At 39.8% G+C, this 27545-nt stretch overlaps 7 protein-coding genes across 7 annotated transcripts in view; 4 read left to right on the top strand and 3 right to left on the bottom strand.

The window, feature by feature from the left end:
* Positions 1-655: 655 nt before the first annotated feature.
* Positions 656-2311, top strand: AK88_03450 (uncharacterized protein; the record flags this gene model as incomplete). The annotated part of the gene is made up of 1 exon (XM_012481067.1): positions 656-2311. The coding sequence occupies one exon, from the start codon at positions 656-658 to the stop codon at positions 2309-2311; it is 1656 nt and encodes a 551-aa protein (XP_012336490.1).
* Positions 2312-3876: 1565 nt separating this feature from the next.
* On the top strand, positions 3877-9867 carry AK88_03451 (uncharacterized protein; the record flags this gene model as incomplete). Its single annotated transcript, XM_012481068.1, has 6 exons — positions 3877-4063; positions 4334-4559; positions 4681-9214; positions 9404-9465; positions 9598-9655; positions 9823-9867. 6 exons carry the CDS (start codon positions 3877-3879, stop codon positions 9865-9867), a joined length of 5112 nt encoding a protein of 1703 aa, XP_012336491.1.
* Positions 9868-12024: 2157 nt separating this feature from the next.
* On the top strand, positions 12025-17409 carry AK88_03452 (uncharacterized protein; the record flags this gene model as incomplete). The annotated part of the gene is made up of 2 exons (XM_012481069.1): positions 12025-14205; positions 14335-17409. The coding sequence occupies 2 exons, from the start codon at positions 12025-12027 to the stop codon at positions 17407-17409; spliced, it is 5256 nt and encodes a 1751-aa protein (XP_012336492.1).
* A 954-nt stretch (positions 17410-18363) lies between these two features.
* On the bottom strand, positions 18364-20649 carry AK88_03453 (uncharacterized protein; the record flags this gene model as incomplete). Its single annotated transcript, XM_012481070.1, has 1 exon — positions 18364-20649. The coding sequence occupies one exon, from the start codon at positions 20647-20649 to the stop codon at positions 18364-18366; it is 2286 nt and encodes a 761-aa protein (XP_012336493.1).
* A 185-nt stretch (positions 20650-20834) lies between these two features.
* On the bottom strand, positions 20835-21485 carry AK88_03454 (uncharacterized protein; the record flags this gene model as incomplete). The annotated part of the gene is made up of 2 exons (XM_012481071.1): positions 20835-21193; positions 21446-21485. 2 exons carry the CDS (start codon positions 21483-21485, stop codon positions 20835-20837), a joined length of 399 nt encoding a protein of 132 aa, XP_012336494.1.
* Positions 21486-23593: 2108 nt separating this feature from the next.
* Positions 23594-25096, top strand: AK88_03455 (signal recognition particle protein SRP54; the record flags this gene model as incomplete). The annotated part of the gene is made up of 1 exon (XM_012481072.1): positions 23594-25096. One exon carries the CDS (start codon positions 23594-23596, stop codon positions 25094-25096), a length of 1503 nt encoding a protein of 500 aa, XP_012336495.1.
* A 1474-nt stretch (positions 25097-26570) lies between these two features.
* AK88_03456 (CAMK protein kinase) overlaps positions 26571-27545 on the bottom strand; it is a gene marked incomplete at both ends in the record, with an annotated part of 5105 nt that continues 4130 nt past the window's right edge. The window contains 2 exons of the mRNA XM_012481073.1: positions 26571-26721; positions 26917-27002. Of these exons, the coding sequence (XP_012336496.1) occupies positions 26571-26721; positions 26917-27002 (237 nt within the window). The remainder of the gene's footprint in view (positions 26722-26916; positions 27003-27545) is intronic.

A 27545-nucleotide genomic window follows, 5' to 3' on the forward strand; every position in this document is an offset into this window, starting at 1 on the left:
ATAAAATAAATTTCGTTCAAATTATGCACGTGAACAATGGGGCAAAAGGCAAAGTGAAGGCGCAAAATTCAGCGCCGCCATATTAACCAAATGCAAAAGGGGTAAAAAAAAAAAGGAAAGTCCACATATAATAAAATCCCCCGCCTATTTTACTTCCCATGGGGGCCACTATACATTGCGTTGCTGTATAAACAAACTCGATTTTTGAAAAAACAAAAAAAAAAAAAAAAAAACAACTGAGTGATGGGCAAATCTGTGACCTCTACACTGGTCAAGTGTACACATGAATGTATTTGGGAAAAACGCCGACTGGGTAGCAGCTGTGCTCCCACATCCAAAATTAATGTTATTAAATAAGGTGCCACACAGTCGATCTGTAAGTCTGTACTGAAGATGATATTCTCCCCAGGGGAAGGGTTGAAACGGTAGCAGAACAAAATAGTGTCGTACGCCATTATTGTAGGTCACTTTTTTGTCATAATATAATTACGAAACATCCCCTTTCTTAGAAGCCATTTGAATGTAGCAACAAATGTGCGCCAAATAGAGGAGCAATTAATTGTATGTTCTCCAAGGAGGTCATATTTTGAGGCTGCCTTTTTGTTAAAGTACCACGATCCGCATCAGTAGGAACTGCTCGCCTCCTGCTCCACATATGGTGCCTGTTCATCCTCTTATAAGAGGCTTCTTCTCCGCATTCGCAAAAAGGAAGAACAGTGCAATCCTCCCCAAGTGGCTCCACAACTATCATAATCAGATAAGCTATGTGGACACCCCTTCTAAAAGACCCTCACTGGTGGTTACTGAAAAGTGCGTAAAAAATGTGTTAAATGGATTTCCATGGATATACTCAAAGGACGTAAAAAATGCAGATGAATTAATTTTGTACAGTCCCTGCATAGTTACTATAAAAAATGAATTTGACGAACAGCTGGGGGTAGGAATATACAATAAGAACTCTGTTATCGCATCGAGGGTGTTAAGTAAAAATGTAAATGACTGTTTAAATGAAGAATTTTTTACGTCTCGAATTGAAAAGGCATATAAAAAAAGGCTGGAGTTATTCCCTAATGATAATTTCTTTAGGGTTGTTAATGCAGAAAGTGATTTTCTACCTGGAGTTATTATTGACAAATTTGACAAACTAATATGTGTACAAATAAATGCCAGTGGCATGGACATTCTTTTGCATTCTATTTTGAAAAGCATAGAGAAAGTACTGAACCCAGAAATCATAATCCTCAAAAATGATAATAAAATTAGGAAGCTAGAAAAACTGCCTTTAAAAAAAGAGGTGTACAAAGGTATATACAATGCACCGGTCCAAGTGATAGAAAATGGGTTAACCTTCTTTGTGGATATTTTAAAAGGTCAAAAGACGGGATGGTATTATGACCAAAGATTTAATCGCGCAATGCTTATTAGCTACTGTAAAAATAGGAGGGTACTGGACTTATATTCTTATGTTGGTTCGTTTGGAATTACATTAGCCTACTATGGCGCTAAGGAAGTAACTTGCGTTGATTCGTCCTACCCTGCTATTGAGTATGGGATTAAAGCGGCGCATTACAACGGTGTCATGGATAAGACAAATTTTGTCCATTCCTGTGTTAAGAAGTTTCTCAACGTTTGTCTACACGCTCAGGTGGGGTTTTCCTCAGACCGCATTGGCGAGGAAGAAGAACAGTGCGGTGATGCCCACCTTCCTGAACTGAGTGAATCGGGATGTCCTAAATCGTCATGCCAAAAAGACAACCCATGCAGTTCCCTTATTTCTAGCCAGTTGTATAAGCCCCCCAATGGGGATATCACTAACGTGAGCAGCTTAGGCCATCACATCCACGGACGTGTACGCGCCTCTGCGCAAGGCGGGGAGAAGCTCCTTCCGGATGTTGAAAATATATTCATATATGGAAAGATCAAAGTCGACACGACTGATGTAGAGGATGTAGAAAATTTACTGATTAAAACTAACAAGGATGAATTTTTGAGAAAAAAATACGACGTCATATTGGTTGACCCCCCAGCCCTAGCACGTAACAATTATTTACTCCCTGCTGCCTTAAAAATTTACCAGAAACTTTTGTACATATCCTTTCGAATTGTGCAGAAGCCTGGGTACGTTTTTGTCTCCAGTTGTAACAAACTCGTTGGGTATGAGGAGTTACTCCTGTGTATACGGAGGTCGCTACATTGGTCCAAGTGCGAAGGCACCATAATAGGTGAGGGCCGCATTAGCGCGGATCACCCCGTGCACGTGTCTCTACCCGAGACGAGATACCTAACGTCAATCCTCCTGATGGTTAGCTAGTTTTTTGGGGGCCCACCTAGAACGCAAATAAAAAATGTCGGAGTTTCCCCAAACAGCTGCCCTTCTCATTCCAGTGCGCCATTTTTTGTTGTTATTTTGATAAAAAAAAAATTTTAAGAAATTCTTGCTCCATTTTTTGTGGATCTCATCGAGTCCAATTTGTAAACATTCTTTTAAATGAGACCTTAAATCTGGTTCAATTATTTTGCCAAAAAAAAAAATGTGTCTGGTTATGTTTCCTTAAAATGTGGCGAATGCTGCATTCTCTGCCTTGTGCAACAGTTGCGACGTTTGGCTTATTTGAAATTTGGAGTGAAAGAGGAAAAAATTGTGGGGTTATGTGCACAAGGAAGAGTTTTTTGCCCCTAGGCCCCTACCCTTTTATGTGTTCATAATAATGCACGAAGGTAAAAAAGGTAATGCTGAACAACGGCGGGTAGGGGAGAAGCAAACTGTGTGTTAGCGAATAATGCTATATGCGAATTATTTTTTCCCCACCTCACTCTGCATCTTCGCGTATTCCTTAGCATTTTGCTTACCCGTTTTCTTCACACACATTTTTGCACTTAATCGAATGCGAGAAAATAAAAGAGTAGCCGCAACAGCGACACAAACGGAAAAATCTCGTGGACAAAAATGTGTGGCCCTATTAACAAATTTTGCATTAGCACACGGGAATGTACTTGTGAAGAAGTAGTTCCCTGTGTAACAAATATTCCTTAAAGTGTAACTCGGTTGGGTAACATTCGCCAAACCGCGTGGAGGGGGCAAAAAAACAAGAAGACTAGTATGTCGTTTGCAGTGTTGGCCCCCAAATGACAACACGCATGTGACTTAAAAAAATTGTTGCATTCGTGCGTTAGAGATATGCTTCGCCCCCCTATTCCCTTGTGGGTATAATGCGGAAAATGATTTATTTCAATTTTGCATGTATTGACCTGTACATATTGTCAAAAAATATTATCAACATGCGTCCATTTTAATAGGTTGAATTATAATTAAACAAAGTGAGAACACACAGGAGAGGAAAAGAAAAATATATATATATCACCATGTATGAGCATCAAAATCGTGCTGAGGGTGGTAAATAGGAAATTACCACATGAGGTTTATACACATTAATATGTATGTATGTTCGTCGATGAGGCAAGTCTGAGACACTGAGGGTGTGTATCCACAATTGTTCGTTTTTATTTTTTTTTCTGTATTTTTTTTTTTTTTTTCGTTTTTATTGCTCCAGTGTTGGTGAGGCGGTATTTTCTAATGCGAAGGTGTGTAAAAGCGCAAAGCATGAGGATGTGAACGCTAAAGTGCAAATAGGTTTAACAAATCCTTGGACACCTTTACGTTAACCTTCTCGCTAAATAGAAGGAGCAGTTTGTGTTTTTTCTTATATCGTTGCCAATTTGTACTTCATTTTTTGTTTGTTTTTTTTTGCGATTATTTTATTTGTCCCTTAATTTTTTTCTTACCCGTTCGTTTGTTTTTTTTTTTTTTTTTTGTTACTTTCTGTTTCTTTTTTCGACTTTGTGTTTCCTTTTGTTTACTTTTTCTTTTTTGGAGTTATGAGTACTGGCTGGAACTTCCAACCCAACGGAAAATGTGTCCAGGGGAAAAAAAGGGAGGAGCTAAATTACATTAACATTTTTGACAAAGGAGGGATCCCCAACTTGAAGAAAAAAAATGGACACTTCAGCAATGGGTTGAATTGCGGCCCCGCTGGGCGCAAGGCATTGATTCGATGGATAGAATGTAAAGGAGAAATGATTAGACATGAAAAAAAAAAAAAAAAAGACACAATAAATAGAAGCAAAATTAAGAAGTCAAATAAAATACAACTCATTGATTAGACGAAAAAACCAATGAACCAAAAAAAAAAAAAAAATGTCAAAGGCATTGGAAAGGCTCCCATGTCAGTGCCGAGTCTGAGGCCAATAAGCAACGCAGTGAGCGACTGCCACATATTCCACATGGAAAATCTGCGCACATGCTAATTTATTACCCTTCCCTTTTCACGTACAGATAATTACCAACTTAAGAATGAAGAGGAGAACAGCTACCCCGCTTTGAGTGCATGCAAGGTGTGGCAAAGGAGGCAGTCCTTCCAGGATAAGACCCTCTCAGGATTAGTGGATTTCCTCAAGTTTCTGAGCATCCCCAAACATGTGACGTACAGAACGGTGTTTGATAATTATTTGTCTCCTAAGTTTGTAAACAGGCTTAATTCGACGGAGTCGTCGCAGAAAGGGTAACGCACCATACCAATTCTAGTATATGCCTTTATAAATGCGTAGGTGCAAGTGTGTACGGCATGCAGTACATACATGTTCACTCGCTCACCCACGTGAAACACCCCTTCCCAAACACAGGCTGACCAAACTAGCGAAGAAAATGATGCCCATGTTCCAAGTGCGCGAAATGCAACCACTCTTTTCTATTGTTCTGGACAAAATAGAGGTCATACCTATAGGGATTCTCAAAATTCTAGTGGAAGAAACTCCATCAGCTCAGTATTTTTACTCAATAACCTCCACCAACGTGAAGAGGAAGATATGGGTTCTGTGCCCCCATAAGTTCTACCAAGAAATTGAACCAATCATAGACGAAATTATTTTAAGAATTAAAATAAAAAGCAAACACGATGACACAGTAGTTGCACTGATAAACCAAATTGTCCAGTTAATAGGAAATCAAAAGGAACAAAACTTTTTGTATAATTTGTGCGTGCACATTGTGCGCTTAAAATGGGTGCAGGTCATTATAAGTGAAAGGGAAGATGTTGCCTCAGATTGTAGCGGAGTAAGTAACGGCACTTCTCCCCCCGGTAGGGGTAGGGGAGCTAGAAGTGATGATGAAGATAGCAAACTAGAATATAAAGCACATTCCGCTCCTGTTCCATCGGAAATGAACGACTTTGTGGAGGACGCAAATTTAAAAAGTGAGAACAAAGAAAATTGGGATAACTTTTGTTACGTAAATTTAGATCCCGTTTCAAATAGCTACTTGGATGGTAACCATATTGGAGAGAGGCTGAAAAAACTGCACTCTTGTTTTGAAAAAATTATGAACAAAGAGCAAAATATAAAAGAGGAGAAGGTAAATAACTCCGATTGGAGGAAGCCTTATGTTATATGTCTCAATGGGTATAGCCACTATAGCACCTCTTTTCATTATTTGAAGAAGAGGAGGATAGTTCAGGTAGAAAACCATGTATATAATAGTCCCGAAGGGGAGGGGAAGATCCCTTGGAAAAACTGCGAGAAGGATACAGGGAGATTTTCCAGAAGCATCATGGAGCCAGGAGCCGACTCTTGTGGCGAATTTAAAAACGATATGAAGAGGAGCTTGCCGATAGGCCAAGAAGGGAAAGACGCGAAAAGGGTGAAAATGGACACACACATTTTCAAAAATGATAAGATTGCTCCACATGGGTCTAACCTGAGTAGTGGAAAAATGAACAGCGAGGTGGGAGATAATGCCACAGTTGTGGAATTCAAGGGGAAGGACGAGGATGGTGTTAGACCCATCAGTGGCGTCAATACAGACAGTACTAAGGGGGACACCAATCTCATCACAAACAACGGGCGCAATAGCCATAGTAGTAAGAGCAGCAACGATAGAGTAAGGGATGAAGATGAGGTAGACAGCAAAAACAAAGGGAAGCAAAAAAAAAAAGGTACACATAAAATGAAGTACAAAGCGAACTGCAGTGAAAATTATCCCAATAAAAAAACACTTTTACCATTCGATGGAATGTTTTATAGCCATCTAAGGCTGCTTATATGTCTGCAGTACAAAGAAAAATATAACATCAAAGATGAAGAGATGGTGAAAGTAGACCGGTATTTTCCTGTGATAGAATTTATTAACCATGTCATTAGGGATGGCATATTAAATTTTTCGGATCAGGTTAAGACACAGGACGTAGTTAAAAGAATTAAAAATAGTCTGAACGTAAAAAACGTGGAGGATTTATGTGAATACTCTCTCCTATTTAGCAATATCTTATTAAAGTTTTGCATCATTAAAGGGATTTGTTTTTACTTCTACCGAAATAACTTGGAGGTAGTGCCCTATAAAAATTGCATGCTTTTTTGGACCTCCCTTTTTTATTTTGGAGTTTACAACCATTTTTTTTCTTTAATTAAATATGCACTGGATAAGGTGGAGTACAAGGATAGGAAAAAGAGGTTCTCCAGCCAGTATTTTCACTTGAGACAGAAGTTGCTGGGGCAAGGAATTCCATCCTGTGGAAACTTCACTGAGGAGACCTTCCAGACAGGGGCTGCCGAAAGTGACTCTTGGGTTTCTTGGGATGAAAAAAGGGAGGGCCCATCGGAGGGAGAGTCGGGAGGATCAGATGAAGTATCAGCTGAATCATCGGATGGGGTTTTGCACGAAGAAGTTAAACAGGCGAATATAACATGGAAGAACTATAAAAAATGTGGACGAAGCAGGGTATGTGCATATTATAACGAGGTCGACGAGGATGAATGTAGTGAGAAGGGCGAAACGGTTGGCAGCAGTGAGGGTAGCGATAATGTCGGTAGTATTGAGGAGGGTCAAGAGGGTGGAAGCAGCAATGTGAGTGAGGGGGTGGGCAGGACCGAACAGAGTGAAGAGCTCGAGGGGACAGCGCCCAGTGAGGAGATAGAAGTGACAGGGGTCAGCGAAGAGGTAGAAGTGACAGGGGTCAGTGAAGAGGTACCAGTGACAGCACCCAGTGAGGAGATAGACATGACATTGCCCAGTGAGGAGATAGAAATGACATTGCCCAGTGAGGACATAGACGGGACAGTGCTCAGGGAAGAGGTTGACCAAACCGAGCAAAGTTCACCGGCAGAAGGGCCAAACCCGGATTATGCACAGGAGTATGGAGCTTCCCGTGAAGGGTACAATAGCAGCGTTGAATATCAGGGGGAGCAGTTTATCACAAACGAAAATGAGCGTTACGATGATGTGTGTGAATACCAAGACCATCTGGAACGGTACAACGAAAGTGAAGTGCGCGAAGGGGAATCCAGCAAGGAGAGGAAGCGGAGGGAGCAGGAGCGGGAATACTCCCGGTATAGGGAGTACGAATATGGCGAGCAGGGGGAGGACGAACAGTATGGTGAAGAAGACGAAAATGAAGAAAAGGACGAAGACGACGGCAGCGAGGAATATGGTGCAGATGACGACGACTCCCTCAGTGACGGCGAGGAGGAGACTGACAACCGCGGCTACGAGCGATACGCTCATGGAGCGCGCAAGGGAAAAACGCGCGTGCGCCAGTTCAAGACCTGCAGTGACAACACGTGGCAGGCGCACCAGAGAGAAAGAAGGAAGAAGGACAATTTCAAATTGTATTTCTACAGCATGCGGAACACACAAGAACCGAACAAAGAGTATAACAGGAATGTCAGACACACCATGGGCCAAATGAAAAGGAAAAAAAATTATAAACTCTTGGTGAGCAATTGTAATGATAGCTGTTTGAAGATACCCCTAATGAGCATTTTAAAATATATTGTCATTGCGAATAATGAACAAAGCACCTTCCTGTCCTTTTTTGATTTCTTCGAAGGAGATTCAAAATTTGAGAGCTTAGAATCTGTGAAGGAAAAAAAAAGCATACTGCTCTTATCAGCTTTGTTGAATATCCCCCAAGTAAATTATATGAAAATAAAAAATTTTTTTTCTATCATTCACGAATTTTTTTATATGGAAAAGAAAAATTTACCAAGCTTATCCCTCTGTAGTGCTGCATCCAGGGAGGGTAACTCTAATGCAGAAGTTGCATATGAGGTGAGAAGGCTGGAGGAACATAAAAAATCACATACATCAAGAGAACTATTAAGCAACACCAACGTGTATAGTGACGATACTGGTAAGGTACGTGGGGTAGGCACTAATCTTATGTGCACCTCTTCAAACGGTGTTAACGGTTACGCCAATTGGGGCTCAAGCAAAAGAAACACAGAAAAAGAAGTGACGATCACTAGTGGGTTACCCCTTCATATTAGCAATGAATATGGAACCTTGTATGAAAAAGATAGACGCGTGAACGAATGGAGTGAAGACCAAACAAGCGTATCGGACACGGGCAGTACTATCAACGTGGCTGTAGGAGCGAGGGAAAAAAACACTTTTGAAAGTCTGAGGAAAAGACTAATAAGCCAAATAAATGATATGAACAGCACAATATGTGGAAACTACTTTTTAATAAATAATAACATAACGTCTATATGTGCTTACCTGAGGGAGATGGGCGGTGTAGATTGTGATGGCAGTGGCCATGGCTTAGTTAACCCTCTTAGCCAAGTTGATGTGGATAATGCAACAAATGTGGCAATCGGGGCGAAAGGGAGCAACGTGAATAAGGAGTTAAGCCTAGTTAGAGATCTACCTGCCGGGAGAAACGAACAGAATATAAGTACGCCTCCCTCAATTAGCCTCTTCACTGATATTTCGAAAGAGATAGTGAGTAAGTTAAACAATTGCAACCGCGTCAGCATTATTAACAATTGTCTACCTTACATTTTAAAAGTGTGTTCGAGAACGTTGCATTTTTTAAAAAAAAAGAAACTCATAAATATTTACATAAAATATATGTATCTATATGAATATTTGTACCACATGGTGCTGAACAGAATGCTACACATTAGCACGATGAAGAGTCTCCCGTTTTTGCAAAATGTTATTTTAAAAGAGTTGCATTATTACTTTGAGGATTTTAAAAATAGGAAAGTGAAGAACCTTTGGAAGTTTTACCTCTACGCTCGCACACTAATTGATATAAACAAAATGAACATAATTAACAAACTGTTTCATAGCAATGCCATTGATTATTTTATAAAGCTGTTTTACTCCCTGTCCTTTTACAACCCGGTGTTTTCAGTGCTTTTTTTGAAGCTCATGCAGGTAGGCCAAGCGGTCTGTTAGCGTGGAACCGTAGGGGCGGGAACCGATCTAGGCGAGAGTGGAGAGCCACTCACAAATGCAAAGATATGAGATCTCCTGTCCGTGATTTATTAAGCCATAATTTACCTTAAAATATTTCTTAGGCATTTCAGTGTACACAATTATATGAAAAATTTCCCCCCTATACAGACACCCCTCTTTTATAGGAATATTGAAAATAAGAAGAGCGAAATTTTGCAAAACATTTGGATGTAGGACGGAAAATGGAAAGCTCTTAAAAGCATTTTTGTTACTGTGCTGTTTGTCCTACTTCGTCGCATTAAGACATGGGGAGTGATGTATATATTTTTTTTTGAATTTTTTTTTTTTTTTCTCTTTTTTAGAGGGACGCATGAAAGGAGCTTTTCAGGCAATTCCGAACATAATAGACAATGCATAGAGGTACATGGAAAAAGAAAAAAATAATAATGCTCCTCTGCGTACGCATCCGTAGAGCATTCCTTGCGCCAATATACATGCACATATAACGTATGCGTACAGATAAAGCAAAATGAATATGCACATAATATGAATCTTTTACTTTACCCCCCCTTTACATCACTGCGCAGTATAAAATTTGGATCGAAGCGTACAACAAATTTTTTACCAAGTGACCAGAGAGGAATTACTCTTCCCTTGAAGCGGGCGTTTCTTACCCGATTGAAATTAACCCCTTCACCCTTAACCTTTTTTTTCGTCTTATTTTTGTTTGATTTTTTTTTTGTATTTATTTGGTTCACTTTTTTGGTTCATTTATTTGGTTCACTTATTTGCTTCACTTTTTTGCTTCATTCTTTTGACGTGGGAATTGACAACACCATGTTGTGGATTTCGTTCCAACTGTGTTCGTCCCTCACGCCATGTGTTTGAAGAGCCAACCGTTCATATCCCCCCTCGAGTATAGACAAGTGTTTGTGGTATTATATATATATTTTTTTTCCCGTTAATTTGTGACTTCACCAAAGTTGTCACGCTATACCTGGCATCCTAACCAACGACGTCCTCACCGTTTTTTATGTTTTTAATTTTATAGTCGCATGAAGCGCACGTTCGCATGGTGAGATAAATATGGATCTGTTCCCCCCACCCGCTGCTTTATGCACACGAATTGGAAACCTCTACAATTGCCTCTTAACCCAAAATTATGAGAAGAATTATTTCCGCAGCGGCGTGTGTGGGTCTTCCTTTCTCACTTGGAATATCCCGGGCGAAATAAACAAAAACAGAAATACACCCAAAGGGAACCTTGCATCCAAAAAAGGGAATTCGCTCAAAAGGAACATTCGCGCTGAGGTGTACACAGGAAAATATACCCAACTGCACAATTAACATGTAGAAATAGTTTCTTCACAGTTTGCAAATTTGTTCATTCCACCTGGGGGTGGGGGCCGCAAGGAACCCGTTGACGTACAATACCAAAATGGAAAGGAAAGAAGGAAAGAAGCTGCTTGAAATATTCGCAGGAAGAGGGATGGAACACATATATAAAAGGCGCCATGAGCTGGACCGGCTAAGAAATATTCCTAACGTATATACATATATATGTACATGCCCACCTCTTGCGGGGGGAAGGCCCTATTTATTACTCTTAAAAGAATTGTAAGGCTGCGAGGGCGGACACAATGCAGGGCACTGTACGTATTTATATTCGCCTAACTACTCATGGTATGTTTGGTTTCATTCGATGACGACGTACTTTAGGGGCAAGCGCGTTCTTATTTTTTTTATTTTCATTTTTTCATTCTTTTATTTTTTTAATTTAATTTTTTTTTTCCGATTGGTGACAGAAGAACATGAACATATTACGTACCGAATTGTTTGCAGGAACGGAATATAAAAAAAAAAAAAAAAGAGGGGCATATATAATGACCGTCCGCGTAATTTATATGTATATATATTTGAAGATATGTACATATACATATATATATACATATATATATATGCGTATGAATATATATGTACGTATATATGCACGTACGCATAAAACTGCGCTCTCGCTGCATATGTATTCTGCTGAATATTGTACTGTCGAAATGACATCAGGAGCCAGAATATCGAGGATTCAGCTCAAGTGCCAATAAATGCAAGGGGAGGGAGGTTTTTACGAAACGTACGCTATAAAAGGACTAATAAACGCAAGTATTAATTTGTCATACAAGTAGATACATACCTAGGTATAAATATATGCAAATAAGTGTATACCTCCACGCGAGAACGGGATTAAATTCCAAACGTTCTATCCCGCTGGGGCCATTGTGAATTAGAAGATAAGGACTGTTCGGGTGACCAAATAGTTCGAGAATTCAACGAAGAAAAAAAAAAAAAAAAAAAACTGCCTCGATAAAAGTGCCAGCTCAAGGCAATGTTATCACGCTGAACGTAGAACCATCCGCAGAACTCGAAACGGTGTGTGTCACATATATGCATACACGTTTGTATGCACATGTATATGAGAGCGCTCCGTACGAGGATACCTGCGGAAAAAGTTATCTTACGTGGGAGAGTGTAATCCACGTGGGGAGCAGCCTATATGCCAGTGCGGGAACGAAGGAAAACTCTGTAAGGTAGCAAAAAAAAGCGTACGAACCCGTGCATCGTCTTTTTTTGCTGCCCCAAAGAGATTCCTCATTAGTAAGCAGCACCCGCTGGGGAAGTGGCGTTGTATACAGATATGTGAACATATTTACCAAGACATTCGTCGACACATTCATCTGAACATTCATCGGCATCCCGTCGCCACCCCCGATTCCAAATTCAATTGGCAAAAAAAAATGTATAGAGGTCGCAACGCTGCCGTGAACGCTAAGAGCAAACACGAATCTGCGAAAAGTCATGATGAAAAAAACGCTCAGGGAGACAAATCCATGTACGTAAACATTTCCTATCACATCCGAAAATTATTTAGTTATTGCGATGCGGATATACTAAGGATAGAACACAACTTAATTATATATAATAGCTTAATAGACAATATAAAAAAGAATGGGAACAAAATTGTGAAAAAAGAGGTGGAAAAAATAATTAGGGAAAAGGAAAAAAATGAGAATTATTCCCTGGCCGAAATGAAAGAAGAGGAATACAAGATAAGCAATTTTGATTTGAAAAAGGTTGAACTAGACTTCAAATTTATTGAATGTAGTCTATGCTTCGAGTTAATAAAATTTGTGTGTATACAAGAATGCAACCATACATATTGCTTTCTATGCTTTTATCGTCTATTGTATATGGAAAAGAAAGAGAAGGATGAGAATGAGGAGAATAACAGAGGGAGCAGCAGCGCCGCGCGTGACAACACCACCAGCAGCAATAGTGCTTACGTGAATTATGTAAATAGTCGTAATCGTGTGGGGAATAGAAATAATTATGGGTACCCCGATGAGTACAGAGGGGGAAGGGCAGGCGCAGGAGGTGGAGGAGGAGGAGGGGGGTCATTTGTGGACATCACCAGACCGACAAGTGACAAACGCAGGGATGGAAAGGATGAAAAATATAATTATGAATTTGATAAGGATATGATGAAATGCCCATTTTGTAAAGAAAGAAATGGGTACATATTTTTTTGTTTAAATAATTTCTATACGTATTTTACTTATGACAATTTATTGCATACACTGCTTGAACAGGAAGATCACGAGCGGTACGTCAGTTATGAGTCATCTCAATTTGCGGAGCTGAATGGGAATAGCTGCCACAAAAGGGACGATGTCGCAGGGAAGAGTGCACAGGGAGGCGGCACCCCATTGAGTGACTCCTCACGTAATATTATTTCACTCAACACAATTGTTCCATGTGCACACGAAAGAGAAGAACAAAAATTTATGGGGGAAATCCCCACAGTGAACCTAGGCCAACCTCCCCCAAAGGTGGGAAGCCAAAAGGGAATAAATACATTTTCTGCTACAGAAAAAGGAGGAATGCATGGGCATCTCGCCAATAAAGAACAAATAAATTGTATGAACAAAAATGATATCAAGAAGGTATTTTCATCTCACTATGATGACATGATAATTTTACGAAATATTTTAAAAAAAAACGACGACAATAATGTTAATCAAGGAAATAGCAATGCAGCTAAAAAAGGGGAAAATTTGTATTTGTTTTTTTATTATGAAAAATATATTAAAAGGAAAAGAGAGAAAATAAGGTATCTCTTGAACGGAGGAGTCAACACAGAAAAGAGGTATGCATTATATGGAAAAATATTTGTGGACACAGAAAGGAAGGTGTTCTTTGAATATTTTTACATTTACAGTTTATCAACCCTGTTAACAAGTTACGTTTGTCTACTATCCCCTTGTATCGATTACTGGACCCAAATCTTAAGTAAAAAGGTGGAAAAACTTAAACAAAATCATTGCACAGATAAGTACTTTGAACGCATTTATATAAAAAATGAAAGAGGCATTTTGAGAAAAAAAAACGACTCAATATATGACAAGTATAAACAGCAATATGGGAACAAATTATTTCACATAAAGGATGAAGAGTCTGAGGTATCTGATGATTATTTCAGAGCTGTAGATTTGTTCACCAAGACGTGCTTTACCAATTTGGATAATATAAATAATATTAATGCGTTGAAAAATTACTGCCATGGGAGATTAAGCGATTTGTGCAGACATATAAATGAGCATAGCAAGACTTATTGTGATATTTGTGTTGGCAACAGTGACAATATATTTCTGTTCGAGTATAATATATTTTTTAAAAGGTTTATAAGAATGCACATTGAAAATGGGGAGAAAATTGCAGAGAATAAATTTAAAACAAGGCATATTTATTGCCACTTTTGCGGATTCTACCTCTACGATTTTGATACGTTCATGAATCACATTAACAAGTACCATTTTTTTTGCAAATTTTGTTTTAATAAGAAGCCCAGCGATGGCAAGGAAGTTCCCAAGGCAGACTTGGAGGAGGACGTCGTCTACTATGACCACCTGCACACGCACGTAAGGGCGCCAGAGGGGAGCCATTCGCGCTTTGCGCGCGCTTCATCTTTTGTGCAGTGTTCATAATTTGCGCACGCTACATCTTTTGTGCAGGCTTCATCCTTGTTGCATGCTAACCACCTTTTGTAGGTCTACAGAGATTACGAAAATCTATTCGAGCACTACAAGAAGAAGCACCACCCGTGTTTGTACGAGCAGTGCATCTTCGTCGTCTTTGACAATAAGATCGACCTGTGTTTCCACCTTGCGGAGAAGCACGAGGAGAAGGGGAACAACAAGAAGAATAAGATAACTTTTTCCATCGCGGGGGCTTCGTACAACGAGATAAGAAGTAGTGCGCACAACGGGGCGAGCAGTTATAACACCGGGGCTAGCAGCTACAACACTGGAGCCAGTACGTTACACAACCATCGCCTCGACGAAGAAGACCTCGGTGAAGAGAGCAAGGAACCGTTTGACGTCAACAGACACAAGTGCATATACAATTTTAAAAGTTTCCAGGACGCATGGTACTTTGATTATTTTATCGAGTGTAAAGTAAAAGACTTTTTAAATTATTTTCGAAGCAGCGAAAAAATATATTTCCTGTATATGGTCCAAAGAGACATGGAGATCATTTTGAAAGTATTCGAAACGCTGTCCAGTAAAAAATCAGAATTGTATTTTACCCAGGAGGAGATAGTACAGCTCAGTAAGAAGATAATTGAAGAGGACTTCCCCCAGGATCGAAACAATTTCTTTCATTTCAAATTATTTTTTGATTATATAGTGGAGAAAATAGATTACTTATCTTATAATAAAGAAGACTTGGAAAAAAATTATTTGTACCTCTTTTTTAACATTATAATTAATAGGTCCTTCATTTTGTGCTATTCGTTTTTTTACCTCTTCTTAAAGTCGAGGCATGTGCGCCTTGACAAGGTGATTGAATTTGTTAGCGTCGCGGGGACATCTACGGCTAGTGCTAGCGGCGGGCGCGGTTCTAGAGGGGGCACGAACAGCGGAACAAATGGCTGCACCCCTAACAGCGTGAATAGCGACAAAACGAAGAATATATACCTGTTCTCACACGAAATGACGCAAATGAAGAAGCGGATAGAAGCGGAAGCTAGTTGTGGCCCCATCGAACTGAGCAAATACGGTTTCTTATATTTGATTTTTTTATTTTTTAAAGTCGATAAGCATGGATTTGATAAGGTGTGCTCCCTCGTGCGGAACATTTCGTACGTGTGCAGTGAGACGTACGATCGGGTAGAGAAAGCAACAAAGAAAGGGGATACATTCCCCGGGCGGGAAGCGTACAATGGAGGAGTGCCCAAGTCGAGTAAGGTGAAAAGCAACCCAACTGCTGCCCATAACACTAGTAACAACAGCAGTAGTAGCATTTTAATAGCACTATCTACACACCAAAGCGAAAGAGGAAAGGGAGAAGTGCGAAATGGAAATACCTTGCTTGATGCAATTAACATCAGCAGTAGCAATGAATTAAACGACCTGGAAGACATTAGTCAACTAATTAAAAAAGCCATGAAGAAGAAAAACCCAAACAGCAACATCATAAATAATTTGTATGATAAAAAATGGGATGTGTCGAAAAAAGTGGTCCTAGATTTGCTGTACTATGTAGAACCCAACTTGAACTTGGTTTCCTTCTTTTACCTTTTTTTGAGTAACTATTTTTCAGCGTACATGAAGGACCCCTGTATAAATAAGTTTATTAACATCTCTAGTGAAAATAAGAAGAAAATTGTGAAGAGAATCTCGAACGAGGTTGACTTGACTTCTCTCACAAGCATTTCGAAAAATCTGGGTTCCTTTGTCAACGCCAAGGCTCTGGAGGAGTGCTTGTCCACAGGCCCAGAGTATTATCGGATTAGGAAAGATATAGAAGTCATTCTACGCAAAATGCGCAATGAACAGGCTGACAAGGGGGATCATCCGTACCATCGCGACCAACGTGATGGACACATGAAGCGTGATAGACTATCCCAGGACGAAAAAAAACACCATGTGAGAACCGTTGAGGATAACAGAGTGAATGCAAATTTGTATGATGTCTCCCTTTCGCTTAGAAATCGATTCCTAAACATAATAAAAAGTACCAAGGTGAATGAGCTCTACTTTATTTATTTCTACGTCAGTAGCATAATGTCTTCCACCACACCAAGTAGCTTACCCAAAGCGGTTGAGGAATTCCCAACGCTAAAGGACAGATCCGAATGGGTGAGCGAACGAAGTGCGCGTGGTGCGATAGGGACCACTGCCAGCCATAGCAGTATGACAAAGGCAAGTAACATGGCGAGAAATGGTACAGTAAACAGTGCAAGTAGCATCGGGAAAAGCACAACAGCTGCAGGAAGTAATGCTTCTCTATCATCCATGTCATACAAAAATAAGGTTGATAAAAACAAACAGCTATTTTCAAACTCGAGCGGATTGAATCTCGATTTGGAGTTCCCGTCACTACCAGAGAAGAAGCAGGAAGAGGTAATTCAGGCACCACAGAAACGTAGTTCTTCTAAGAAGAAGGGAACAAAGGAAAATGCCTCCACCATGAAGAGTGCCGTGGTGACAGGGAAAGCTGCAAACAGTCAGGTGCTAAACAAAAGTGTGAAAAAAAAAAAAGAATGTGAACAGAACTCCACTATTGATAATAAAAATAAAAATAGTGGCGGTACACCAGATTTTAATTTTGAAAATTATCCTCTATTGGCCGGGAGCAATGTAGATGCTAATGTGGCTAAAAAAGGGAAAAGCAAAAACTGGGAGAATGTCGAAGGGGCGGAGAAGGACAAGAAGTCTAAAGCCTCTTCGAAGGAAAAGACAAGTGCAGCTAAAAGTAATAAGAGTCGTGATATTCTAAAAACGTTTAGTCCTAATGAATTTCCATCCCTGCTTCCCTTAACCCCCGTGGATAACCAGAAGAAAAAAAGCAACCAAAGCAGTACTAACGTTGCCAGTGTAAATAATGTGAGTAGTAAAAGTAAATCGGAGAAACAGAAGAAAAAAAGCGAAAAGAAAAACATCGACAATCAGTTCTACCACCCAACTCTCTCAGTCAACAACATGTCCTACTTAAACGTCCCTGAAAGTAACGTCACGTATACGATTAAGAAGAAAAACAAGTTGAAGAGGTGCAACATGTGCACGTATGAAAATACGCCGGAACGGACGAGGTGCGAATTGTGTGAAAGTCCGTTGTGAGCAGGGAAAGAATCCTACTGCCTTGTTTTTTTTTTTACATAGTTTCACTTTTGTAGCCCCCACACGTGTGTTTAGCAGAATCGCTAATCGTGTGCTACTGGCAAAGTTGCGCCGTTGGATAAGGTGCACAAGTTTTGGGGAAGAGCAAGAAGCCACATTTTTTACCGTTGAGCGTTGTTCTCACTTTTTTTTTTTTAAATTGTTATTTTTAAGGCGGATGAGCGGAAAACAGGCCCAAGAGATGGCAGCGTGGACAGTGCAAATATTTTGCAAAATATTGCACACGTATTGGTTCGTCTGTCTCTCCACAAAAAAAAAAAAAGAAATAGAAAAAAAAACGAGGTTAATTTTGTGTACCTTTTTTATATGCATGCTGTGAAAGGTGCGATTAATTTTTTTTACGACGTCGTTTTATATCAAATGTGCATGCGTGATTTATTAGTGCCAAGTGCTGGGCACCCTTTTTTAACAAAAAAATAAAATAAAATAAGAGAAAGAGACAGGAAAGATGAAAGAGGCATGGGCATGTAAACACGGGCGCAACATGTGAATGCATTTCTTTTATGCTCCTTATATATGCTGTTGCAATTGCATTCACGCTGATGTTTTGTAGGTGTCTTGTCTGTGCGTCTTGCCATGTGCAGCCACATGGTCGGCACTTTTATTTGTTAATTCCCCCCACTAGTCCACGTAACGCTTTAAGAATTTATCAAAAGAAGCGCATGGTAGAGAGTTTCATCTCATTGTTTTTGAACGCCATCCAGGATGGCACCTCCTACCGCGCTGCACGCTTCTATTTTTTAATTTCTTTTTTTTTTTTTTTTGGCCTTGTTGTGTGCAAATGCGAACAGCCCTATTTATGTAACGAGTTAACAAGCCGTTGTTTTGGCGCCGGCCTCGGTTGAGGCAATATTCGGCCGCCATTCCGCAGCGCTTCCCACCTTTTGAAAGAATTTAGTACCATGATTCTATTATTATGGAAAAATCATCCACTTTTTTTTTTAAAAAGGAATTAATGTTTTCCTCTGTTCTGTGGGGCTCTTTCTGCTTGATGATGTCCCCGAAGGTCTTGATCAGGTTCTGTGCAAAAGGGCGGGATTTTCCAGACACTAGGAATATTGTATTCCTCTGCGTTAGGAGTTCATACATGCAGTCCTGCATAGCCAACACGATGTCCGTTACGTATATTTTCTTTTTCTTCTCACTTAGCACTTCTTTTACGTGTTCGTAGTTGATGTGGGGGTCGATGCGGCAGCGATCGTCATCGGTGCAGTCATCGTGATGGTGATCGCCTGTCCTATCACTAACAGCATCGCTAATAGCACTACGCGTGCAACTCAGCTCCACCTCCCTGTTGAGAAAAGAAAAATTGTCGTTGGGGTCTCTGGAGAAGGCCACAAAAATGTAGTTGAAATAGGTAACCCCTCGGAGAAGGTCTTCAAAGTAAAAGTCATGCAACCTGTTGCGAAGTCCAAGGAAGAGGAAATCTTTTGGAAGAGGAGCGGCCGGTCCATTCTTCTCCTTTTCCTTTCCCTCCCTATGTGTAGAGATCCGTTTCACGTGCAAATCGTGGCGGTATCTGATAACTCCCAGGAAGCTACTAAACGATGAGCCGGTAGAAATATAAACAATTCGATAGCCTAGGTTGAGGATATTTTTATTAAACCACAATAAGCTATCTTGAATTTGTGCGTAAATAAAAGTTCCTTCTTTGGAGTTAACTAAATAATCTGAACAGAGACCCACCAACTTTTTATTTTTGTTTATTTCAACTTCGTAAAGTGTAACCAGTAACTCGATTATGTTGTTCCCACGGTTGATTAATTTGTTCCTCATGAAATTTATAAATCTTAAGGTACGCCTCGTCCACATTTCCTCTGTGAATTGAGCTAAAATATTTCCTGCTCCTTTCCTCCTTGTGTAAAAATGGAGTTTTAAAAAGGATAGCAGGGATAAGAAAAAGGGGTTTACATTATGCAGGTACAACTGGTAGGGGTTAAATTTTATATTTGCATAATTGTAATATCCCATGGGGTTCATTATCGAATAGGATCTTTGTTGAATAGTGGGCAGAGTGTTCACGAGAAAGGTCACGTCTACTTGTATGTAACCATAAAAATCGCAGAAGATATCGTAGTAGGATCTTTTATCCTGATAGATGTAGGAGAAATAATCTTCAATTTTGTTTGTGTCTGCCAACTGCAGAAATTTCTTCTTGTGCATTTCGCTTGTCGTTTTTTTACTCAGATAGGTGAAGAAAAAGGGTGCAACCATTTTGCTTAAATCTAGGAAGTACATAAAGAGGTGTAATACTTTTATCCTTTTATTAACCGGAACGCTATCTGTGATGCTCTTTTTACCCTCCGGGTAGTTGTATTGAATAATGACATACTCATCAAAATTAATTTTTAACATCTTCAATACCTCTTTCGTTTTGTCCTCGTTTAGAAATGGGTGAACATTTAACAAGCTACTCACATTGAAGGATAACGTGGGTGGTGCCGCCAGGTCGATACACCTGATATCTTGGAAGTAGGACCTATCTGTGTACCTCTCATTTTTTAAAATTCCAAATTTGGTATATTTTAAGAGTGTACAAAAGTGGTCATCCGGTTTGAAGTCACCAATTTGGGGAGCGCCACTATACTCACTATGGATGTCTTCCACGTGTTGTTTCCCCTCCACGTCGCTATCTACCCCACCTGCTAATTGACTTACCCTCCTGATGGAGTAAAACTGCGGGACGTCCTCATTTAATTCAAAGGAGGAATATCTGCTCATCAAAAATCGGTACACATTATCCTTCCAAATAATAAAATTTGAAAAATGCATAGAAGGGTGTTGATAATTTCCTAAATTATAATTTACAACATTTGCATTGAGCGATTTTAATTTTTTTTTTAATTTCTTGGCCACTATGTTGTAGTTATCATATGCACTGTCCCCCAATCCAAACAAATGAAAATAAGTACCTGCGTCAAATCTTACTTTAGCCTTATGCACAGCTAGCCAAAAAGTTGACATATTATTTGTGTAGCAGCCATACCCTGTGGTGCTAACAATTATAATGACATTTTCGTACCTGTGCAAGCTCATCAAATTTACCTCATTCAGGGAAAAGAAGTCTATGTGGAAGCTTCGATACAATTCGTACAAAATGATTCTGCAGCAGTCGTACGCAGTGCCGTACTGGGATCCATACGCTAGTAAAATTTTGTTTCTCCTGTCTCTGTCCTCCATGGTGGGCGCTTCCGATTGTGAACAGAGGGGGGTATTACGACGTGGTGGCAACGGCGATGCACTGACGAGGGGAAGGAAGGGCTGTTCAGGGGGAAATATGTTGGTGAAGCTACTCATGACACAGACACCTTTTCCTTCATTCCTTGTCGCGTGTTACCATGAGACCCCGTTCCCCCCGTACACTGTCATTCCCTGTGCTGCAGAAAGTGGCGGCACCTCATAGAACATGCACGGAAACACAGCTGCTTCTCCATGTCTTCATAAAACTTTTCTAATTTCTTTTTTTTCGTCTCGTTAAAAGTTGAGTTATTTTTCGCGCTCACATTCTGGTACTTGTGCAAGTCCTGCTCAAATCGATTATACAAATTTTCCTTACATATGCTGAAGCAATGTGCCTGGTTCTCTGCAAAGGCTTGCAGAACATTTAGGTTTTGTTTCTCCTTGAAATTTTCTAAATCTCCTATCTGGGCTTGCTTCGCTTCCTTGGCCCTTTTAACAATTTCTGCGATTTCGTCGACGCTTTTACTTCTCAGCCCGTTCAATCCTGAACAGAGGAGAGGATTATATAATGGCAGGGTGCATAGAGTTGACGAAGTGAGCATGGAATGAAGAATTCACACTACTAGTGGGAAGGTCACACAATCAGTTAGAGGATATAAGTGGTCATCCACGTAGAATCCTGCACATGCGGCACCTCCTTAAAAGGAGGTATCACATGCTCTCCAATTTGGTGACATATGGGTGATATCCCCCGCCACACACCACATAAGGGGCCACAGAGTGGACACTTCCATACCTGCTGTCACGTCACAGCTGGGGGAACTTATCATGATCATTAAGTGCGAGGAGGGTAGTTTCTACAAAATTGCCAGTGCGGTTGAAAAAACAGATTTTTTTTTTCTACTTTTTTTGAGGTATGTAAAGCAGCGTAAGCTGTGTCTGCCACGGGTCTGAGTAGAAACAAGTTGAGAAAGTGTCTTCCACAAAGTACAGAAAAAACACAAAGCCTATCTTAAACGAAATTTAAGCATCCCCATATGGATATAACTTGGATACGGTTTAAGATGTAAGTTGGGTACGCTGAGGTGAAACAACACAGGGGGGAAAATATAGGGTGTCCACCATGTTGCTACAAATAAAATTTCGCGCACCGCTACAAAATGGCTAAACTCTTCTATTGCTTCTAGTCATGCCAAAGGTAGCCTTTTCCACATGGAGAACAGAAGGGTGTTTTTTTTTTTTTTTCTTCCCCAGGTTATCCTTCAGTAGGAAATGCACTTGTACATTTGAATAACCCCCCTGTTTTTTTTTAAACAGACTCGCACAAAAAACATTTGCATAGAAGCAATGCGCTCCTTTTCAATTATGTTAATGGGCACACAAATGCTCTGCTATATTGATGGGGCTCAGGGGTCAATGTTCTAAATTTTCCCCCATTTTTTATGAACACCTTTATGTATTATGAAAGGAATGCAAAGGAAAAAAAAAAAAAAAATGAGGGGCAATGAGCGCTTCTTTTGCAGTTGCATATATATATATATATATTTTTTTTTTTTTTGCAAATCCAGGGGTTGTCACAACGGCACAGCTCTGCGGCCTACGTGTATCCATAAAGCGTCGCATCTTATGGCACGCTGTGTTTATTCCATATTGGTTATAACAGAGTGGCTGTTTGTAAATAAATACATGGAATTATTTTATTTTATTTATTTTTTTTTTTTCTACGATTTTACGTTCTTCTTTTCCTTCTTTCCCCAGTACATGATTTTTTCCAAGTGACAATTTTTCACCGTTCCGGAAAAAAAAGTTGGAAGAAGAAAAATTAACGAACATTTTTTTTTTGTTTTTTAGTAAAGCGAGGCCTTCACTTGCGTTTCCTTTTAATAACATAAAAAAAGCAACGTACATATATATGTGATGAATTCACGCTCGAAGGCTGCCTTATTTATACGCACGGGAGAAGGCACAGAGCGGAAGCTAAGGAACAAAAGCGGAACTGCTGTTCGTTGTAACATGACATTTTGTCCATCCCCTAGGGGGCTATTTACTGGGCGCAAGCGACTAATGCGTTCGATAGGGCTGCATTGCAACTAAGGCAGCCACACGTCCGCTTTCGCGTTTGGCATATCACCTTCTTGGGGCCACCCCGCTTTGGTATTATACACTTGGGTGTATACACTCCGGTGAATATTTACCTACATCGTGCGGCGCGACACTCCCCTCTGCGGCAACACATGTCCTGACGAGCAATTGCACATATAAAAAAAAAAAAAATTAACATTATATCGAAATATTTTATATAAAAATGATTAGCCATTTTGAAGGTAATTTACTATCAAATGTGAAAATGGGCACAAGGAACAAATCGATTAGCTTTATTTGTGCGAAAGTATAATTTTTTTTTTTTTCAGTCTGTGTATGTAGTGCAACCCATTTGTGTACGCGTGAAGAATTGTACAAACGCATACACGCGAGCAGCGGAGAATATACTTCCATTTGCGTGCACAGCAAGTCGGCAGCAGACACATGTTGGGAAATCGTCCCGCTTGAAATTGCGTGTACACAGAAGTAATTACTGCTTGTCGCCATTTTAAGACGAGTTTTTTTTTTTTTTTGTTAAGCCTTTATCCGCAAATTGGCCCTTCATAAGTGACCCTTCGGCTGAGTGTTGCGTCGAAAGCTCATTTAGGAGGCCACTTGTGAGACAAGCACGTAGGGATCACTTCACTCTCATCACCACACATCACGAAGTGCAGCTCCCCCTTATTGCCCAGTGGGAATCCCAATTGAGGAGGGCCCAATTTGAGTGGACCCGCCCCCGTTCTGCGGCGTAAATCGTAGAGGCGGACGAAGGACACACAAACGCACACACAAAAAACGAGACGAGTAATCATCAGCCGGTGCGCAATACAGCCACTGCCGCTACACATTTTGAGGCGATAAAATGGTGCTGACGGAGCTGGGGACGCAGCTGACGTGCGCGTTGCAGAAGCTGCAGGCATCTGCCGTGGCGGACGACAGCGCGATTGAAGAGTGCCTGAAGGAAGTAATCAGAGCGTTGATTTTGGCGGACATAAATATTAGCTACCTGAAGGATATAAAAAGTAATATAAAAAAAAATATTGAAAAAAATATCGATTTGTATGGAAATAATAAAAAGAGGCTGGTGCAACAGTATGTGGTAGAGGAGCTTATTAACCTCCTGGAAGGGAAGAAAGAATCCTATGTCCCCAAGAAAGGAAGTCGAAATGTCATTTTGTTTGTGGGGTTACAAGGAAGTGGAAAAACAACCACCTGTACAAAGTTTGCACATTATTATCAAAAGAAAGGATTCAAAACAGCCTTAGTGTGTGCAGACACTTTCAGAGCTGGGGCTTTTGATCAGCTAAAGCAAAATGCCGCAAAAGTGAAAATTCCATTTTATGGTAGTTACTCAGAAGTAGATCCTGTGAAAATTGCAAGTGATGGAGTCAATGCATTTTTAAAAGAAAAATATGATTTAATCATTGTGGATAGTTCTGGTAGACATAAACAAGAGAGTGAATTATTTGAAGAGATGAAACAAGTCGAGAGTTCAATCAACCCAGAAGAAATTGTATTTGTTATTGACAGTCATATAGGACAAAGTTGTCATGACCAAGCCATGGCTTTTAAAAATTCAGTTACCCTAGGTAGTATAATTATTACAAAAATAGATGGGCATGCGAAGGGTGGGGGGGCTTTATCAGCAGTAGCCTCCACAGGATGTCCTATTACATTTATTGGTACAGGTGAACATATTAACGATTTTGAAAAATTTGAAGCGAAATCATTCGTTTCGAGACTTTTAGGGTTAGGAGATATTAAAGGACTTGTGTCTACCTTAAAAGAAGTAATTGACATTGAAAAACAGCCACAATTAATTAACAGATTGTCCAAAGGGAAATTTGTCCTCAGAGATATGTATGACCAGTTTCAAAATGTTTTTAAAATGGGCAGCTTAACTAAAGTTATGTCGATGATCCCAGGCTTTGGCAATAATATAATTAGTAAGGGGACTGAGAAGGAAGGAATAGAAAAGATAAAAAAGTTTATGGTTATAATGGATTCTATGACGAATGAAGAATTAGATTGTGTGAAACCTCTTAACGATAGTAGGTGTTTGAGGATCTGCAAAGGGTCTGGTACCCGTCTGCAAGATATACGAGAATTATTGGAACAATTTAAATTTTTAAAAAATATGGTTTCGAAAATGGGAAAATTGGGATTGAGGGAAAATAACCTAGGCTCATTAATGAGAAACCAGAAGCACTTCCTAAGCAAAATGAATAACATGATGGACCCAAGCATGCTGGGACAGATGGGCGGAGCAAATAGCATGGTTAACATGTTGAAGGAGTTTACCAAGATGGATGATTTGGGAGGGTCTATGGCCAACATGATGAAACAAATGGGGTTTAAAAAATGATCAAAAAAAAAAAAAGCAGCTGAGGGGGTAGCACTTTATCAGACAAAAGTGCTGGAACAGCTGTACGTATCATTCGAGTGGGGGTGAAGAAAAGGACACCACCATCACAGCCCGGCCAACGTTTTGCAGTACCCTGTGCTTATGTCACATTTTTGAGTCCCAGAGGTGGTGAAGGAAGCGTGCCAGCAAGTAGCATCTGTTCCATTGTGTCACTATGCCGGCATGTAGGTGTGCACAGTGTGCGCAATAATATTTATACGCATTATATATGAATGTAATTTTTTTTTTTTTTTTTTTTTTTTTTTTTTGTTTTTAATTTGTCATCACCGAAATAGCTAGAGCAGGTGTGTTTTTACCTCCCATGATGATCTTTGTTCTCCCCTTTGTATAAAACTTTTAAAATCATTTAAATTAAAGTAAAAAGGATGCCCGCGTTTTCGTGTTGTGGCACCGGACAGATTATGATGATGAATAGTTGTGTGCTATATCTCTATGAGGCTGCGTGCTTGCGGCATCTTGTGTCCACACGAGGTGCACCCCCCAGATGCAATTTCCCATGTACTGCCGTAAAAAAAAGGGGAACGTTTTTATGCCAAAAAAAGGGCAAAGCTGCTGAGAAGGCCAAATTGATCGAAAGACACCTCCAAATATTCTAACAATAGTTGTAATTTTTATCGTTTAATTAAAAAAAAAAAAAAAAAAAAAAAAAAGAGAGAGAACAGGGGAGTTCATCGTTTGCGGTGTATTTAATTCCACAGCGGTAACTCGCACGGCGATTTATTAAAAATGTGAGCACCATGCATAGGGGGGGGAGGGAATATATAAATTAGCAGTAGACGACGAATAAACACCCACTGATAGACGTGGGTTAAATGACACGTAAATACACCATCACAAGGGAGGAAGGTGTGTGTGTGTCTGAACTTGGCAAGGAACAATAAAACAGCAAAAAAAAAAAAAAAAAAGAATGAACGCAAATTTGCGTGAACCAATTGCACACGAGGATATTTTTAAAATAATAATGAATTATAAATAGCGGAAGTGAAAAAGAAAATTGAGAAATACACAAAAAATAAAATTACAAATAATGTGCAATAGTCAAAAGGAAAAAAAAAAAAAAAAAAGGGAGGCATATACATAATAAGGGCATTTTAAAAGAGGATAAATTTGGAAAGCAGACAGGCGTAGGTCTGTCCAGGGGGTCGCATTAAACAAATAAGTATACAGTAGCGGAAATCAAAAATCGGTTACATTCAAATAAGGGAAGGGTTCATTTGTGGTGTCCCTCCGGCACAAACATGGCACATAAAGTGGGTACGGGTAAGCAGGCAAACACACAACACATGCATTTTTGTGAGAAACTGTGCCTTGCAAGAACCCCACAAAATGGAGTTTCCAAATGAGGGGCAAAGGTGCATGCACGAGGAATGTTTCCACGAATACATAGGTCACCATAACATTAAAAAAAAAAAATCTAATTTGTTATTTTTTTTAAGAAGAAGGTGTATTTCTTTTTCATGTTAGCAAATGAGTCTTTTTCCTTTTCGAAGGACTTGTCTTTTATTTGGTTTTCTTTAAATTCGTTGTCCTGTGTAGTGCTCCTTTTTTTGTCCAGTCGTAATTTCCTGCAAGGGGGGGGGGGGGGGAATGGGAGGGGCAATCATTAGTGTTACTCGAAGGGAAATAAGAAATCCCTGTGATGATTTGTCAATTAGACAAGAGGTTATAAAGAATGAGTACAAAAAGTGGAATCCAAAATGTACAACAAAAATGCATGACGCTGTGTAAGAGCACATCCTTCCTCTCCTCCATTGCATTACTTTATGTACGAGGCGGAGTTAAAAATTTTGAATTCACAACTTGTGAGGGTTCCTCGTATCCATCGGTGGTTCAAAATGTCAGAGCACTGCAAAGAGGGGGGGATGGAAGAAAAAATGTGGAAATCAAATGAAGTAAATAGGTTGGCTAAAAAAACAACTGTGTCATTATGGAAGCAAAAAAAAAGAATTAAGCGACAAGGAAGCCTTCTTAAATTTTTTTTTTTTTTGACAGTGAGGAAATCATTTGTTATCAAAAAAAAAAAAAAAAAACAAAAAAAAAATGGACGCGTATACATAATAAGGGCATTTTAAAAGAGGATAAATTTGGAAAGCAGACAGGCGTAGGTCTGTCCAGGGGGTCGCATTAAACAAATAAGTATACAGTAGCGGAAATCAAAAATCGGTTACATTCAAATAAGGGAAGGGTTCATTTGTGGTGTCCCTCCGGCACAAACATGGCACATAAAGTGGGTACGGGTAAGCAGGCAAACACACAACACATGCATTTTTGTGAGAAACTGTGCCTTGCAAGAACCCCACAAAATGGAGTTTCCAAATGAGGGGCAAAGGTGCATGCACGAGGAATGTTTCCACGAATACATAGGTCACCATAACATTAAAAAAAAAAA

This window comes from Plasmodium fragile (assembly GCF_000956335.1).
Source record: "Plasmodium fragile strain nilgiri unplaced genomic scaffold supercont1.39, whole genome shotgun sequence".
Classification (NCBI taxonomy): Eukaryota; Apicomplexa; class Aconoidasida; order Haemosporida; family Plasmodiidae; genus Plasmodium; species Plasmodium fragile.